The sequence below is a fragment of the Alligator sinensis genome, unplaced genomic scaffold, assembly GCF_000455745.1.
Source record: "Alligator sinensis unplaced genomic scaffold, ASM45574v1 scaffold2573_1, whole genome shotgun sequence".
Lineage (NCBI taxonomy): Eukaryota > Metazoa > Chordata > Crocodylia > Alligatoridae > Alligator > Alligator sinensis.
Window position 1 is genome coordinate 6,818 of NW_005843989.1, and position 17,081 is coordinate 23,898.

The 17,081-nt window shown below is 53.9% G+C and overlaps 2 protein-coding genes across 2 annotated transcripts; one reads left to right on the plus strand and one right to left on the minus strand.

Moving 5' to 3' along the window:
• Positions 1–25: 25 nt before the first annotated feature.
• On the plus strand, positions 26–1,744 carry LOC112549010 (selection and upkeep of intraepithelial T-cells protein 6-like). Its single transcript, XM_025195822.1, has 2 exons — positions 26–272; positions 1,323–1,744. The coding sequence occupies exons 1-2, from the start codon at positions 26–28 to the stop codon at positions 1,742–1,744; spliced, it is 669 nt and encodes a 222-aa protein (XP_025051607.1).
• Positions 1,745–3,199: 1,455 nt separating this feature from the next.
• LOC106723442 (platelet glycoprotein Ib alpha chain-like) lies at positions 3,200–9,119 on the minus strand. The gene is made up of 4 exons (XM_014527720.2): positions 9,019–9,119; positions 5,867–6,513; positions 5,660–5,828; positions 3,200–3,232 (listed from the first exon to the last, which is right to left on the minus strand). Exons 1-4 carry the CDS (start codon positions 9,040–9,042, stop codon positions 3,200–3,202), a joined length of 873 nt encoding a protein of 290 aa, XP_014383206.2. The 5' UTR covers positions 9,043–9,119.
• Positions 9,120–17,081: the final 7,962 nt, after the last annotated feature.

Here is a 17,081-nt window from a genome sequence, read left to right on the forward strand (position 1 = left end):
CTCCCCCAGTGTCAGTGCAGCAGAGATGGAGGCGCTCTGGTTCCGGTTCAGGTACTCTGAAGTCGTCCATCTCTACCGGGGCGGAAGAGATCAGCCAGACAAGCAGATTGCACAGTATCGGGGCGGGACGGAGCTGCTGAAGGGCAATATCACAGAGGGGAAGGTCTCCTTGAGGATACGCAACATCACCCCTTCTGATGAGGGGCAGTTTGTCTGCTTCTTTCGGTCACCTGCATTTGATGGAGAAGCTGTGCTGGAGTTGGAGGTGGCCGGTTAGTAACATGGGCAAGTCCTGACCCATCTCTTCAGGAGCGTCAGCCACAAGTGAACCCTGGTCACAAACGTTCCCGTGCGAGAAGGCTGTACCACTTAGTGTGCCCCAGCCCTGCTTTGTGGCCTGTTCCTGAACCAGAGGCATAGCAGCACAGCTCCACACCTGGGGCAGCGCTAGTTCCTGCTGCGCTGGTTGTGGCAGCATGCTCAGCTGGTGCTGAAGCAACAAAGCTGTGTGCCCCCAACAAAGTCAGCAGTTGGGGCTGCTTCCCTGGTTCTCCCCCATTCCTCCTCCTTCCCACCATGCAGTTATGCTACTGAGAGCACACTGATCAGAGTGTGGAGGTTGCCAGGGATGGGAGGGCATCCTAAACACTTTTGCAGATCCATGCCTGCATGTTTAAACATGCACAGAGCTAAGTATGCCATCTAAATCTATTTGATGTATCATTGTCATCAGACTAGATACAAGAGTCCCCAGGGAGCAGCTACAGGTGCTGGTAGCCCATGGGATGCCAGGGTAGGCACAAGACCTGGGCAAGGGGGAAGTGGCGTGGCAGCCAAGCTGAGAATCACTGGCCTAATGGAGAACAACCAGCCACCCTGGCTGGTGACAAGTGTCTGTGCAGTGGATCCCAAGCAGCAAGGTCTGCTGGAGGCTTGCTTCCACCCTGAACAGGGACCAGTCCAGGGAGCAGTTCTGGATCGGTTCTGGATCAGTCCAGGTCTATGGTCATGATTCCCTTCTTTTGAGTAGAAGGCCTTCGGCCTCTTGGGTGTAGTTCTGGATCAGTCCAGGTCTATGGTCACGATTCCCTTCTTTTGAGTAGAAGGCCCTCGGCCTCTTGGGTGTGGCTGGGTGGGGCGATGGGAGCACTGGCGAGTGAAGGACCTTCCACCTTTGTCTCTAGCTGGTTTCCTTGGACTTGTGGAGGGTGAACTAGAATTGCATTGATGCACCTAACAGGTGGAACAGGATGTGGCCTGGAGCACCCACATCTGCTCCTTGAGGGGCATTTATTCACACGGCTTCTTCATGCACTTCCCAGGTTGTTTCTTCCCTGAAGAAGATGGTGCCAACATCCGCTGTCGCAGCTTCCTGGGCGTGTACTGTCCTGTTCTCCAGTGCTGCTCTTTTCCCCACTCACCCTATTTTCTTGCTTTGAGCAATAGCTGTTCTTCAAGCTCTTCTTCCTTTGTGTCCGTGATGCTTCTCCCATTTCACTCATCTTCCTTCCCCACCTTGCTGCACTTCAGCATTACCCAGAGCAGTCAGAGCCCCGGTCCGGTCCTCCAAAGGATGAGAATCACGGCATCATCGGCAGTGCACACCGCTGTGAAGGACAGTGCTGTAGCTATCAGGGTTGCAGGATTAACTGTCCCCCAAATGACCAGCTGCTGCCACAGTGTTAATGCTTATTTACTTGTTACCTGTTCACTCCCACTGGCTGGTGACCCCCAACCCATGTGATTTTCCATATAAAAGTGGAGCCTTATGATTTTCTATATAAAAATGGAAACTCTCCCTTGCTTCTTGTGCCAATCTCAGGGCCAAGCACACATGTGAGGGAAGGGAGGGTTTCCCACCCAAACCAATGGTCTTTCACCAAAAACTGGAAATGTCCTTTTCCCCTAAAAACAAAAGTCTTCACATGGCAAGTGATCAAAGGGAACAGAAAGCTCCTTTCTCAAGGAATTGTTTGCCCAGTGCACTCACCCTTTACCAACCAGCTCTTGCCCCTTGTCTTCCTCTTCACCTCGAGGCCCATCTCCTCATTACTCAGTCAAAAGGAGACGCAGAGGCATCTCCAGAGCAGCAGCACACTGAAGGAGGACAGTGCCTCCCAGGGGGTCAGGACACACTTCTCCCATGCGCTTGTGCTTCCCTTCTCACCCACTGGCTTGCACTCCGCTTCCTAGCTCCTTATTGCTCCCTCTTGTTGGCTGTCCAGCCTGGCAGTTAGAGCACTTTGCTGCAAAAGGGAGATGCAGTTTTAAACCTTCACATGAAGGGGTGGAGGGGAGCAAGTGTATAACCGGAGTCTCCTATTCAGTGAAGGAGTACCTTGCCCTCTGTGGACCAGGTGCAATAGCGTGTACCTGGGTGACCGCTGGGCTGGGAGCAGCTCTGCACTTGATCTGTCTGCTGGAGGGGCAAGGCAATGCCCTGCTGTGCGATGGGACCTGCCTTTCTGTTCAGTTCATGTGAGTTCTTGACCTTTCCTGGGGCTCTCAGGTAGCCCTGCTCTCCCTGTCCCGGAGCCCTCTCCCACAGTGTCCCCTCCCTGGCTCCCCACTGTCATCCTAGCAAGGAAGATGACAATTGCCCCATCTGGAGCTCTCTAGATCCATATTTCTGTCTCTGGGTGGAGCAGAAGTAAAGGAGTTTCATTAGGTTTTTGTCTTTGCTGCACGTGTTCAAATCACTGGGACCAGAGGGACTCCACCCACGGGTAATGAAGGAATTAGCGGGGGTCATAGCCGAACCACTAGCAAGGATATATGAGCACTCATGGTGCTCGGGTCAGGTCCCGGAGGATTGGAAGAGGGCCAGTGCCATCCCAATCTTTAAAAAGGGAAGGAAGGAGGATCCGGGGAACTATAGACCAGTCAGCCTTACCTCTATCCCAGGGAAATCCTAGAAAAAATTATCAAGGAGCACATCTGTGGGAGCCCGCTGCTAATGTGATGCGGAGGGGCAACCAACATGGGTTTATAGCAGGCAGGTCCTGCCTGACTAACCGAGTTGCTTTTTACAACAAGGCCACCAAATGTTGAGATGCAGGAATCGAGGTGGATGTTATCTATCTGGACTTCAAGAAGGCCTTTGACACGGTATCCCATACCATCCATAGAAATAAATTGAGGAGATTTGCCATGGATGATATACGGTAGACTGGGTAGCAAACTGGCTCAGGGGTCGCACTCAGAGGGTGGTGGTGGACGGGTCGATGTCAGCCTGGAAAGATGGGCAGTGGAGACCCTCAGGACTCAGTCCTGGGGCTGGGGCTGGGGCTGTTCAACATCTACATCAGTGATCTGGACAAGGGGGTGGGAAGCACCCTGTCCAAATTCACGGATGACACAAAAATATGGGGTGAAGCTAACACCCTGGAGAGGAGGAACCAGAGCCAGGCTGACCTCGACAGGCTGGGGAAGTGGGCAGAGAGCAACAGGATGCAATTCAATAAGGACAAGTGCAAGGTGCTGCATCTAGGGAGAAAAACCTGCCATCATACCTATAGGCTGGGGGGCGACCTTCTCAGCACCACTGAGGCAGAAAGGGATTTTGGTGTCACTGTTGACTCCAGGATGAACAAGGGTCGTCAATGTGAAGACGTAGTCGGCAGAGCCAATCGCACCTTGTCGTGCATCTGTAGGTGCTTCACAAGCAGGTCCAGAGAGGTGATCCTCCCCCTCTATGCGGCACTGGTCAGACCGCAGCTGGACTACCATGTCCAGTTCTGGACGCCGCAGTTCAAGCGGGATGCGGACAACCTGGAGAGGGTCCAAAGAAGAGCCACTCCTCTGATTGGAGGCCTGCAGGGAAAGCCCTACGAGGAAAGGCTAAGGGACCTCAACCTCTTCAGCCTCTCCAAGAGAAGGCTGAGAGGGGACCTTGTGGTGGCGTACAAATTCATAAGGGGAGAGCAACCCGAAGTGGGCGATGATCTGTTTCCCAGGGCACCCCCTGGGACAACAAGGAGCAATGGCCATGAGCTACTGGAGAGTAGGTTTAGACTGGACATTAGAAAAACGTTCTTCATGGTCAGGGTTGCCAGGATCTGGAATGGGCTCCCAAGGGAGGTGGTGCTCGCCCCATCCTTGGGGGGCTTCAAGAGGAGACTGGACAGCCGTGTCACCTGGCTGGGATCACGTGACCCCAGGTTGGTGGCCCTTTTCTTGCCTGCCAGGGGCAGGGGGTCGGACTAGATGGCCCACTGAGGTCATCTATGAATATATGAAGGAGAGGGGTATTCACCTTGGTGAGCGGAAGGAGGACATGCCACCTAGTCAGACACCGCTGCTGAGGTTGAACAACTGCTGCTTCTCCGGTGAGTCTTTGCCAAGAGAGACCTTCATTATAGCCCCTCTGTACTTTACCCAAATAGGGACTTGTCCCGTGGCTGGAGCCAGCCCCCGGGGCAGCCCTGTGCTCTGACAACACCAACCCCGGTGCCGACTCCATCAGGGAAAGTGCTGGGGACGGACGGGGATTCTCTGCACGCGTGGCCCTTCTGCACCCATCTCTGCTTCCCGCGGGTCTAAGAGTGCAGAGCTGCTCAGGGAAGGGGCTGCCCATGGGGACACCATCAGGGAAGACTCCTCCAAAGTGACTTCTTGGAGTCTGCTCTTTTTTAGCATTTGCATCAGGGACTGTTACTGGGTGAGTCAAAAGCAGCTCGGCAACTTCAGTCCTGGAGGGATGGGCCATTGCAGGGTCCCACGCTGGTCTCCATCACAGTCTGTGACTGCTGTCCCCGTGCAATGGGGCAATCTGGGAACACACCGTATCACCTCCCACCCAACCCACTGCAGCTGCTGCTCTTGCTCTGCCTGGACTGCGCACCAGGACCTGCTCCCTACTCCACCTGGGGCTGAAGGGAGGTGGGCGGGCAGATCCGAGTGCGTGCAGCAGCAAGGGATGGAGATGAGCAGCTGGTTGACATCAGAGCCTGGAGGCAGGAACTGGGGTTAAAAAAGGGAGAGCTGCAGTGCCAGAGCACGGACGGCGGAGTCCCCAGGACAGAGGGCATCGAAGTTACTACCTGCAGGCACTGCCCATCCGGGGCATGGGTGCCAAAGGGCTGGGGTTCGTGTCTGATGGTCCCTCTCCGGCCTCTGGTTTACAAAGCCCGTGACCCAGATTCAGCAAGACACATCGTTTTCTGGCTGAAACACTGCACTGAGCTGCTGGAGAAGACTGAATTCAATATTGTATTTAAGACATCCCGCCTCCCCTTCCATACTAAAGAAATTCTTAACTGTGATAAATGTGAAGAGTCCCTTGCTGGTTCAGGTAGGTGCAGCCTGTCTACCAGTAGCTCAGAGCAGTTCCCGGGTCTCTCCTATGCACTGCCACATGCTGAAATGACACACTGCTTTTAATACAAGGTACATCTTGCTTCACTCTTTATTTACTCATTAAAGCAGGACTTTTAACTTCTTCCTGTCCTCAGCACTCCACGACTCGCTCCGGTGAGCATCTGGCAGGTGAGTGTCGTTGTCTTGCTTCCTGTGTAGTTTAAATACACCATATCCAAAACAATAAGAAGCCATCACATCTTGAACTGGCTGTGGCCATGGTGGTGGAGGGGACACGAGTGGGGAGCACGGGCAGGTCGTCTGGCCGTGTCTCAGGCACGTATGCATCTCCGTTCCCCACCTTGCGGCATGACTGTGTGAAGTAGAGGACTGGGGTCCCTCTGTACTGGGCGGGTGAGTCGCATCTGACACTTTCTGCATCATTCTCCACCATGACCTTCTCCAGCCCGTCCTCCTGATAGTAGATGCTGGCCTCGTTCTCGGTGATCCAGTCCCGCAGGTAGGCCAGGCTGCAGTTGCAGTGCCAGGGGTTCTTGTCCAGGAAGACATAGGGAAAGATCCGATCCGCTGGAAAGGGAGACAGTTTCCCAACAGCCTTAGGACCTCCAATGCCTCCAGCTCAGACAGCAGCCCCAGAGGCAGCTCCTCCCGGGGGTTGTTGGACAGGTCCAGGTTTCGCAGCACAGCCAGCCCTGCAAAGGCCTCCTTGGGCAGCCTCCTGAGCTGGTTTCCCCGCAGATCCAGCTCCTGCAATTCCCCCAGGGATCGGAAGGCCCCCGGAGCAAGGTCCTGGATGCTGTTGTGAGCCAGGCCCAGGTGGAGAAGGGCAGGCAGGCCCTGCAGCGAGGGCAAGGCTCCCAGAGCATTGTGAGACAGGACGAGCTCCTGAAGTCGGGGCAGGGCTGGCACAGCGTGGAACGCCTTCAAGCCATTGTGTGACAAGTCCAGGTCGACCAGCATAGGGAGGTACTGGAAGGAGCTGGTGGAGACGGACACCAGGTGGTTGCAACCAAGCAGCAGGATGCCGGTGTCTTTGGGCAGCTGGGAGGGCACCCTGCTGAGCCCCAGCCTGGTGCAGTTGGCCTGATTACGGTCTTTGATCGGGTTCATCTTGATCTGACACAGCTCCCCTGGACCCACTGCACCAGCCATGGAGAGCAGAGCCAGGCAGGAGAGAGCAGGGAGAGGCATGAGCTGGGGAGGAAAGGAAGAGCAGACTCAGGGTAGGAGCCCACACGCAGATACGTTCGGTGCAGACCCGGCATAGGCTGCAGCACAGAGCAGCCTGGGCTCCCTGTTATGACAGCATAGAGCAAGGACAGACTCACTTCAATTGACTCACCCTCCCTTTCCTGCTTAACTGCAGCTCAAACCCTCGCTGTTGCTGAGAACTAGTCTCTGGGGATGGATCTATAATTCTGAAAAGAGCTAAAGCGTCTCCAAGGCTGTGAAATAGGAAGAGAGAGACCTGCAGCAGCTAGCAGACTGCAAAATTGCCCTCAGACAGGTTAGTTTGATTAGTGACTATTAAAAAGGAGAGAGCACTGTTAACACCTCTGGGGTGAAGAACAATGAGCCATTAAGCCCGCTCCTGAATAGTAATGCAACAGCTGTGGCCCTGTGGAGCATAATCCAAGCAGGGTACGTCTACGCTGGGCAAAACTATCAGTTTCCCCATTTAATTCATGCACCCCAGTTTTGAGGGGCTGATTTTGAAGAAACAGGTGCATACTGTATGATTAAAAAGACGATAACTACACCATGACTGTGCCAGAGAACCACCTCCACTGGCCCAGACACCGGTGCCTCCGTGTCAAGACCTCCCGTCCCCGACTTCCCCGTGCTGTCTTGGAGCCAATGCTAAGGAGTCTTTGACTCTGCAGCACCTCATCCCCATTTCCCGCGCTGCTCTCAGCACTTTCAACCAAACCATTTGTACCTCTGTCTGCCCACATGCCTTGTCCTCTCCTTTCCCTTTGTGCTGGGAGCAGCCAGTCCAGCCAGAAGGCGCTGGTCTTTGCTGCATATCCAGCCTAGATTCCCCTGCGGCTCAGCAGCTCCCCCAGTGCTTCCTGCATGGGGGGACAGGGTGAAAGCCTCTAGCATCCAGCGTAGGACCCCTGTACAACTACCTCTCCCCTCCGCAGAAAGGGCTGCATCTCAGCTCCAGGCATGAGGGACCTGTGCAGACAGTTGCTCCACCCCAGAAGCTGTGACATGAATATTAGAAGGTAAAGAAGGAAGAGGACAGGACAGTCATACAACCCAGATCTCTTGAAAAGCTGAGCCCCTTCAATCATAAGTTAGTAAAGTCAAATGCATGGTCATACATCTATGAAGAAAGATCACAGCACTATGCTGGCCCAGCTCTTTCCTAATCCAATCCTTGTAACTATATTTTCTGAGGATTAGAGCTCTGGAGAAATTAGCCTACATGCCTGTTGCCTAAAAGAAAATCTCCTAAGCCACTGCCTGATCACAGCAGACTGGCAGTTCAATGAACAAGAAGCAAGGGCCATCATTGCTACCACAGCACTCCCAGCCCTACTGCCATTCAACAGACAGGCAGGCAGGCAGGCATCAGTTTATCATCTACCAGGCCTTATACCGGGGTCGAGAATCAACGCCAGAGCTGACTATGCATTTGGCATTTGGAAAAATGCTCTCCTTGTCAAAGTTCAACAACACGAAGCAGCCACCTGAGAGCACTGCAGTACCCAAATGGCCAGTGCACATCAGGTGCAAAGCTTAAAAATGCGGGGAAGTGGAAGGAGATAACTAAAGAAGCCCCATCCTGAGGGATGCAACAGGGAGTTCATGATTACAGCATTTGTGGGTGTCTCCCAGGAGGACTGCTGGCACTTTCTGCTTGCAGTCGTATGATCAGCACTGGAAACCTGGGGCTTGTGTTTGCCCATCTGCCCAGACAGTGGTTTTGACCTTAATGCAGAGGGTGTGAAAATGGCATGGGAGGTCATTGTGAGCTGCAATGGCCCATGAGTCCCTAACTTAGCAATGGGCCTGGCAGAACAGGGCCTGGTGCCTCAGTTACAAGTGCAGGCTCTGCAAATCCAGGCCAGCCCTGGGGGAGACCTGGTGCCTGCACAGAGGCATTTGGAAGTGTGTAATCAAACAGAGAGGATCTCTTCTAATCCTGGGGGTCCACAATGATCCCTGACTGTCATGGAGATGAATGGGGCCAGGTGAGCTCAGCCCACTCCTAGCCAGGTAACAGTCCAGAACAAGAGCAGGAGGGTGCGAGGGGGTGCAGGCTGTGCCGCTGGCTTTGCAGGATGCTGCTGCACCCTGGTGCTCCCCAGAGCTGACGTGGAGGGGTGGGGGTGTCGCCTGCCTGGACAGCCAGCATCTCCCCTGCCCAGGGTGGAGTGGCTCCTTTGGCTCTTTCTGAATAGGTCGAGCCCCCTAGGAGTGGGTGGCAGTGCAGGTCCAGCCCCCAACCTCCCACCAGCCTCCCCTTTGGGCTCGCATGCTCCAGCCTTCTGGGCTGGCGTGCAGGCCGGGGGAAGCAGGGACCTAACAGTCACGTGCAGCTCTGTCTGTAGTGACCAGCACCCGGAGTTTCCCAGCCGGGAGCAGGAAAGGGGGCTCCCTCCCACTGCCCCCATGCAGCATGCCTCAGCCCTGCACATGCACAAAAGGTACTAAATCGTTCTGTGTTGTCTCCCCAGCGCCCCGTACCTGCTTCCTGCGAGGGGCCGACATGGCGACCAGGAGCCAGCCTGAATTCTGCTTGAATCCAGCAGTAGGATCGATCTCTGGCACAGATTTCCCTGGCACATCTTCAGCTCTGGGCTGATTCAGGGGATATTGCTCACATGGGGGAATGGAGTCACTTCTGTTGGAAGTGCTGGGATTTTTGTAGTGGGACTGGCTGCCCAGGCCAGCTGGACTGTCAGTGCAGGAGAAGGGCCCCCACGGTCATGTACTTGGATTTGCTGCATGCGGCCCCCAGCCTACAGGCTCTCTCCTTCCTGCGCTCAGGATCCTGTCTCATGTGAGAACTGTCTCTGGGCCCTCCAGGGATGAGCAGTGGGTCGTTGCCTAGTTTTAACTTGCTCCAGATGGGCACAGCAGGTGGAATTCAGTCCTGTTTGAGGCCAAAACTGTCAGCCTTTGTGCACAGGTTTAGTTAAATAAGTCTCCCATGATATGCAGAGCAGCCCTGCTTCATATAACCAGAGCTAAGACCACCTCCTGACATGACATTTTGCCCCGGGGCCACAAAGTTGGCCCTTCCCCAGGCTGATTTTGTTCCTGCTATCAGCACAGATGATACATGGGGGGATACATGCCCCCCCCCCGCAAGATCTCTGTGCTGATGGTGGGTGCAGGGCTGCAGCCTGGCTGGAGTCAGTGGCAGCAGCAGTGGGGCGGTGGTGCAGAGCTGTGCCCCCCGCCACACCGTCAACACTTACACAATATCATTGCTATCACAGGAAACAAATCAATGTACTCTAAAGGGCCTTGTACCCTGTTCCCCAGCGCTCGGGCCTGGCTAACATTTCCGTGCACAGAGTATAGCTTCAGCCCAGTGACCTTTGGCGCTTCACGCTTGGACATTGTCCTTCAGCAGAAAGAAGCTTGTTTGTGTGACAGCTGGTCATGAGGCACTGGGGGAAGAGCCGATGGAGGCGGTCTTCCTGAGCTCTGCAGGGGATGTGGCCAAATGTAGTCTTGTAGAGAGGCTTCAAGAAGAAACCACTTGATCCATCTGCCAGGAGCACGGCGGGCACAGATCCTGCCTGGGCTGGGTCTGCCAGTTCTCCGAGCGAGTCAAGCAGGCCTTCTCCTGCCCCCGGTGCAGAGAAGTAAGAGAAAAGGGAAGTGCTCTATCTTGGGAGAAATAATCCACAACACACTTACAGGCTCAGCAGTGCTATGCTTGCCAGCACCACAACTGAACGAGACCTGGGTGTCGTGATGGACAATAAAATGAACATGAGCCACCAATACGATGCCGTAGCCGGCAGAGCTAATCAGACACTGGCATGCATCTACCGAGGCATCGCGAGCAAGGCTAAGGATGTCATCCTCCCGCTCTACTCAGCCTTGGTGAGACCGCAACTGGAGTACTGCATCCAAGTCTGGGTGCCGCGCTTCGGGAAGGATGCGGAGAAACTCAGGAGAGTCCAAAGGAGGGGCACGTGCATGACTCGAGGCCTGGAGAGCAGGTCATACAAGGAGAGGCTGAAAGACTTGGGACTGTTCAGCCTGGAGAAGAGAAGACTTAGAGGGGACTTGGTGGCAGTCTATAAGTGTATCGGGGCATCCGTCAGGGCCTGGGGGAGCATCCGTTCACCAAGACCCCCAGGGGAGGACAAGAAATAATGGGCACATGTGTGACCCACCCTGCCCAGCACCTGGAGCCATCAGAAAGTGAATCCTGTTTCATGAGACCGTTTCTGTCCCAACAGCTTGGAACAAGCCCCGTGCAGAGGACTTCCGGGGCCCTTTAGCTCAAGCCTAGCCCTTTTTACTCCTCATCGGTCATTTTATTTTGGCTACTACAGGTTTTCGTCTGCCAGTTGTATGAGGCAATCCTGCAGGCCCCTGCTGGCCCAGAACTGGTCGAGGAGGCCCTCTGCTTTCTTCTCAGCAGCCGTCCGAGAGGTGAGGGGTGGTTGTGACTGCGCTCTGTGCCAGGGGGCTGGCTGCTTGTTCGACTTTCTTGAGGTCTTCTCCATTCTCTGTGTGTGGGATCTCACTGCAGGTCAAGTCCTTTCCTGCTAGGAGCAGTTGGACCTGGTCGCAAAAGCCTGGTCTGCTGATGGTTCAGTTAAGGAGTAAGAGGAGGGCAGCAGGGGGCTGAGCATGATATGGGGCCACCTTGAAGAGGAGAGTAAGAGGGGTGGAAGGGGAGGGTGACTGCAAAGGCCAGGCAGACTCTGCGCTTGGGAGAGGTAGTTGACTAAATACTTCAAGAGGGGCAGAAGAGAGGCCTTAAGGGAGCTTAGTCCATGGGCAGGTTGGAAACAGGCAGACGGTTGGGGCCCTCGGTTCCCTCCCCAGCTCTATCCAGGAAACGTCTAAAGGAGTGCAATGATTTAACAAAGCGCAGGGGTGTCAAAGATACGACTTGAAGGCTGGATCCAGCGCGGGGAGCCCCATCATCCTGCCCTGCTGCTGCCCCCAGGGAGCCCCATCATCCTGCCCTGCTGCTGCCCAGGGTCATGGATTGGAGCTGTGCACGGCTGTGGAGCGCACTGCACTGGCCCCTGCACACTGTATGGAGAGTATGGGAACGATGTGGTGCGCACTTCAAGCCATACGTGGGGCTAGGTCGGGGCACCTGCTCCGGTTGTGTTCAGAGCTGGTGTGTGGCACGTGCTGCCAGGGGCACTCAGGTCTAGTCCGAAGTGCGTGCTGCCTGCATCGCCGCGCTGCACTAGCTCCGAGTGCAGGGCAGTCTGCGATCCAGTCTGACTGAGGACCACCCCGCAGCACCCCTGTTGACACCCCTGGTTTAGGGCATTGCTTCACTTTCCCATTTGAAAGGAAGCTGCTATACCTGGACCTGCCTGAAGCCTTTCCCCCAGCGCCTGAGCCCTCATATGCAGGGCTCTGGCTGTACAGCGGAGCTGCTGGTGGAAAACCATCGGACCCAGATGGCTGACACATTAGCACGCATGTATCAACTCACTGTCACTAAAACAATGTAGTAAACAAAACTCTAATCCTAAAACCTCACAGATTGTATCACTGCAAATGTTATTGCAGGCCTCCTCTACTGAAAGCATTATAATTCAGGCTAGCCTACTTGTTCGAGTTATATGGAATAAGACAATGCGATTTTTTTCTTTTATTTCAGAATGCAGATAAGTCAGATATTAATAATCCGTAACTCGAAGGCAATGAAACACAGGCCTATACCTCTCTGAATAGCAGCAGGGCCTGCTTTTCCTTGGAGCCCTATGTCTGGTTTATTCATTTTGCCTACACCAGAGGACTCTGACTGAAGCTCAGGGAGGGACGGCGGCTCTGCCCCCTCTCATTTTGGGGGTTGAGCTTCCAGAGTCAAATGTTGTTTCAGGAATCTGATCTATCAGCTGCGGCCGCCCCCGTGAAAGCTCCTGGTACCCAGCCCAAGGGGGGACTTTCTCCAGCAGCTGCAACCATCCCCCTAAGGCAGCCCCGGGGTCTGCTGACGCCACTTCAGGTGATGGACGGAGACTTTGGGGAAGGACTGGGGATGGGCAGGGCAGGGTCTCTCTGCACACATTGCCCTGAGAGCCTTTGATCTGGCAGCCCCTGGAGATCTGCCCCAGGTGGAGGATGTGCCTGCGGCCTCTTGCACGCTAAGATCAAATGGGGGCATCCAATTCCCAAGACCTCTGGGCTTGGGCCTGCACCTAGGGTGCCTGCCAATGAATTTGGGAGTATCTGAAGTCCCAGAGTGAGAGCCTGGGATGGAGGATGCTCACCAGTTGTAGCGTGTTTAGAGCGATTGAGGTCTGCCTGCTCAATCAATACGGTTTTGGGAATGATTGAGTTCTGCTCAATTCATTGGTGATGTGTATGGGGTGCACACAGGTGCACGTGCACCCCCCGAGCATGGCAGTGCACCCCCTGAGAAAAGGCGTCGCTGACACTACCAGTGGCACCTGTGGGTGGTTGCCACTGGCTACACCCCCCCCTCGCCACTGATACTGCCAGCAGCATCTGTGGGCAATCCACAATTGTTGGTGGCCACGGCTGCCGGTGGCATCTGTGGGGGGGCACTGACTGCGTGTCCCCACGGCCCGCAACGGTGTGGCGGCTGCCTGCGGGAGCTCGCCATGCCCACCCCCCCGCCCCCCACGCAGCCTCTGGGGGCATGTGGCGTTCATGGCTCAATTGATGTGATTTGGAACAGATTTGGCTGATCTGATCTGGAACACAAAATATATTAAAAAAAGAAAAAGTGCCCATGGGAATGACTGGAGCAGCGTCATCCTCAAGGAGTTGCTGCCCGCTCTGTGCTGAGGATCTGCTTAAGGGACTAGCCGGGGGCATGAACATGCCTTTGTGCCCCTGGGCATGGATTGCTTGGAAGATGGAGGGGAAGGGGAACGAGTCAGAATGGAGGAAAGAAAGGACGTTGTGTTATTGGGGAATGATATCACCTACCTATGAGATCTGGCTGTGGAGCGGCTGAGAGGTAAAACCTATCTATGTTTGCAGTGACTCTATTTTATAAAATGCTTCATTATTTATCCTCGTACAGATGAGGTCATACTTTATCAAAGAGTATTTTGCAAGTTTTCTGTAAAAATAAAAAACGTGCAAGTGGGAATACCTCTGTCAAGCAGGGCTTTCACTTCCATTCACACGTGGGAGCTCCTCTGGCTCCAGGAGCTGGAAAATACCCAGGATCAGGACCACAACCTATAGCCAAAGAGACAGGGAAGGAACAGAAAGGGAGAGTGAGGCTGCTGGAGGCGGCAGGAGGTTTCCAGCCCCCAGCCCGGCCCAGCTCTATTCCCTGCAGCGTCTGCGACCACACTGATATTACTGGGGATGTCCCGGCTGTCTGCGGAGGGTTTGGGATTGAGAGTATGGCCAGGGGTAGAGAGGTAAGAAAGATGTATTGACTTAACAAAAACACGACTACGCGTAGTAACAAGACAAACAATGACAGACAAAAGCAATTCACGTCGGCAACTTATCGGCAGTCCCCTCTGATGTCTGATACACAGCAAGCTTCTCTTTCCACAAAGTTCAGCGAAGTCAGGAGTCCCTGAACAGCGCTGTCCGAGGGGTACCGGGAAGGACCCTGGAATGCAGTCCTTGGGCTCCTCGAGGTCCGCGGGCCCACTGATCAGGCAACAGCTAACTAATCCTTTTCACAGAGCTGTATCTTCCTTCTGAATGGTTTCCAGATATTCCAGCTCATTTATAGCTTCTGAATGATACTGATAACGTACAACCACTCAGATTCCTTTTACTCCACCTGTCCTTAGACTGACCAACAGCAGTACAAGCCTTGCATTCCTTTGATAAGGTAATTTTAACTGCGCCACAGGGCTTTACTACTTCAAGGCTTTGCTAAATTTACTAGGCCTTACTTATACAAGGCCTCACTATATCTTAGACTTTAATTAGACTTTTAGCAACAACAGATAGCTTAATATCTAAACAAATACAGAAACACACTTGGTCTAATCTTCACAGGGCCTTCAGCAAGCACCTTTATCACACAGACACACTTTTCAGCTGTCACAGGGGACACAGTGAAGAGCAGCAGAGGGAGGAAAAGCCAGTCTCCTCCTCAGCCACAGTCCCACTCTTCAGTGAGATGTGCTATCCTCGGGACACAGATTACTAGATCTTCCTTGTTAACAGTGACTCAGCCTCTCTGGGCGTGGAAGGTTTTAACGCTGTTTTGGTGGGCATGGTCCTGTAGGCAGGGGTCATGTTTGTACTGAGATATAGAGACCAGGCACTTTCTGGTGCGTCCAAGCTCAGTCTGTCTTCAGGGAGAAAGCCTTGGGGGAGTCGGCGTGTGACGAGAGCTGAAGGTTTCTCGGAGACCTCTCCAGTCTCCCTTCTCACCGTGACAGGCTGCAGAATGACGGCTGCTTTCCCTTCTAGGTGAGGCCATCCTCCTGGGAGACAGGGAAGAGAAATGGCTGGGATGGAGGTGGCCCAGGTTGGGCATTGCCAAGGAGCTGCTGGTGCATTTATACAGCAGGGATATAGGGGGTGAGGAAGGGAGGGAGATATGATGCGACAAACCTGCTAGGGCAGATTCAGCCTGGGGGACTGTCTTCAGGACAGGCCCATTCAGTGTCTGGCCTCCTACTGAGGCCTCGTGGCTGGTCTGAGTGGGGTGGGAGTGGGGGATTTGCTCCTCTGCCCCATCCAGAGCTTCCATTTTCTTGGCTTTCCTCCCTCGTGAGCAGGGGGCTGGGGCTGCCGCTGCTGAGAGCGGGGCTGTTGTTGGTCCTGGGGCTGGTGACATACGAGGAGGTGGCGGTGTATGTATTTCACGGAGGGGCAGTGGGCTCTGCTGGATCCCAGTTAGAGAGCTCTCTGCAGGGATGTCATGCAGGAGAATTAGGAGACTGTGACCTCGCTGGGTATGAGATGTCTCTTCCCTTGGGTATTGGAAGTTGTGGGGTCTTTGACGTGCATCTCTCAGGGTCTAACCCGATCACTTGTCTTTCAGGGTCACGGGACCCACAGATCTCATGAGAGACAAACATCTTATTCTCATCTTGGGAATGAGGAGTCAAAACTATAACTGCGATGCATATATTAGTTCCCATGCATGCAGGCCTTGTTCCCCTCCATGCATGGGGAGGGTCCAGGCTTCAAAACAGGGGGCTAACCCCAGAGTTGTGTCCGAGTCAAATCCTGAGAACTCCTGCTAGGGTGCAACTCGGCCCTGCAGACATCTGCTTCTCCCCAGGCACTCCTTGCCATGTCCCCATCCATCCCCATTCTCCAGGAATATTCTTTGTGATCTGTAGTCCAACCCCTGGCATGTCCTGATCTGCCTGATTTGTCCCTCACTGCGTAGGATTTCCCATTCCCAAACCTGACATCCTTGCCCAGCTGGAACAAGGGGAAGACCTGGATCTCCCAGGCTCAGGAAATGGAGATGACAAAAGGACACAGCATGTGTGCAGAGTCCATGGAGCTGACAGATGGTGTCTGGTGAGTGAAGGATAAGGTGAGACTCTCACCAAGTCGGGGTATAAGCAGGAAGTGCTGGACCCTGATTGAGCATAGGACCATTATCGAGGTAGCTGCAGAGCTGTCTGGCTCTGGCAGTCTGTCCGGCCGGCTCGCTGGGATAAGCAGCAGCACAGCAGGGGTGGAGGATAGTGGCACTGTTCGGGGCAATGCGGGGGTGCCCCCAACTCCGGGCAGGAGCAGGAAGAAACAAAGGTTGGGGCCCGGGTGGAATGCAGCTGAGGCTGGCCACCTCTGATAAGTGGCAGCAGCACAGCGGGGAAAAGGACAGCCAGAAGCGAGGTGCATGCAAAAAGGCAGAATATGGTATTTTTGTAAATCTCATCTTTTATTAATCTAAAATAAGCAATGAAATAATCAGTAAAACATTGCAAGAGTAGCACCTGGCATCCGGCTGAATCAGTGCAGGAGAAACAAGATGATCTTCCATGGATTTCCACGGAGTTACAAGTGAACCCATGCGGTACCGGGCGGCGCAATAGCTGCAAAGCAGGGAAAATTCTGGTTCGGGGATAAGTCAGATCCACGTTACAAATTTAAAATGATGAAAATAACCCTTGTGGAAGAAATTCAGGAGCTAAAAATGAAATGTGTTGGAGGTTTTACCATGAAAACCCCCCCCTAAAACAATAATTATCAACTGAGAATGTGGATACACAGACGTGATTAGCTTAATGGCAATTTTTGTGATGTGGACACAGGAAAAGTGTAATGTGGAAACAGGACAGGTGTCACGTGGACAGGCACCTTTATAGACAGTTGTGAAAGCAGAATTGCTTAGAGAGCTGTAGTGTAAAAACGCAAGGCACCTCCAGAGTTTAAACAGCTCCAGGATTTGGTAGCACATGAACACGGTTTTCAAGGTTGCAATATTCAGTTAGGTGCCTAAACCCACCTCAAGTTCCCAAACCCTTTTTCAGCTAAGTCCATGAACATGTGTATTGAGTGAGAAGGCAGAATCCGTTCCTCAATCTTGCCAACAGCTGTTGTGCTGTGTTGTGTTTCCCTTTCTTCCCTCTCCTCTAGCTGTAGGGTCCTCTCTATCTCAGGGTGGCAGAAATGCC

Excerpts from the sequence above, each read along its gene's own strand:
- LOC106723442 (XM_014527720.2), bottom strand. The coding sequence starts at position 9,042 with ATGTCGGCCCCTCGCAGGAAGCAG. Across the intron at positions 6,514-9,018 it reads CGGCCCCTCGCAGGAAGCAG|CTCATGCCTCTCCCTGCTCT; the intron begins GTACGGGGCGCT and ends TTTCCTCCCCAG. Across the intron at positions 5,829-5,866 it reads CGGATCGGATCTTTCCCTAT|CCTGGCCTACCTGCGGGACT; the intron begins GTCTTCCTGGAC and ends CTGCAACTGCAG.
- LOC112549010 (XM_025195822.1), top strand. The coding sequence starts at position 26 with ATGGAGGCGCTCTGGTTCCGGTTCAGGTACTCTGAAGTCGTCCATCTC. Across the intron at positions 273-1,322 it reads GCTGGAGTTGGAGGTGGCCG|GTTGTTTCTTCCCTGAAGAA; the intron begins GTTAGTAACATG and ends TGCACTTCCCAG.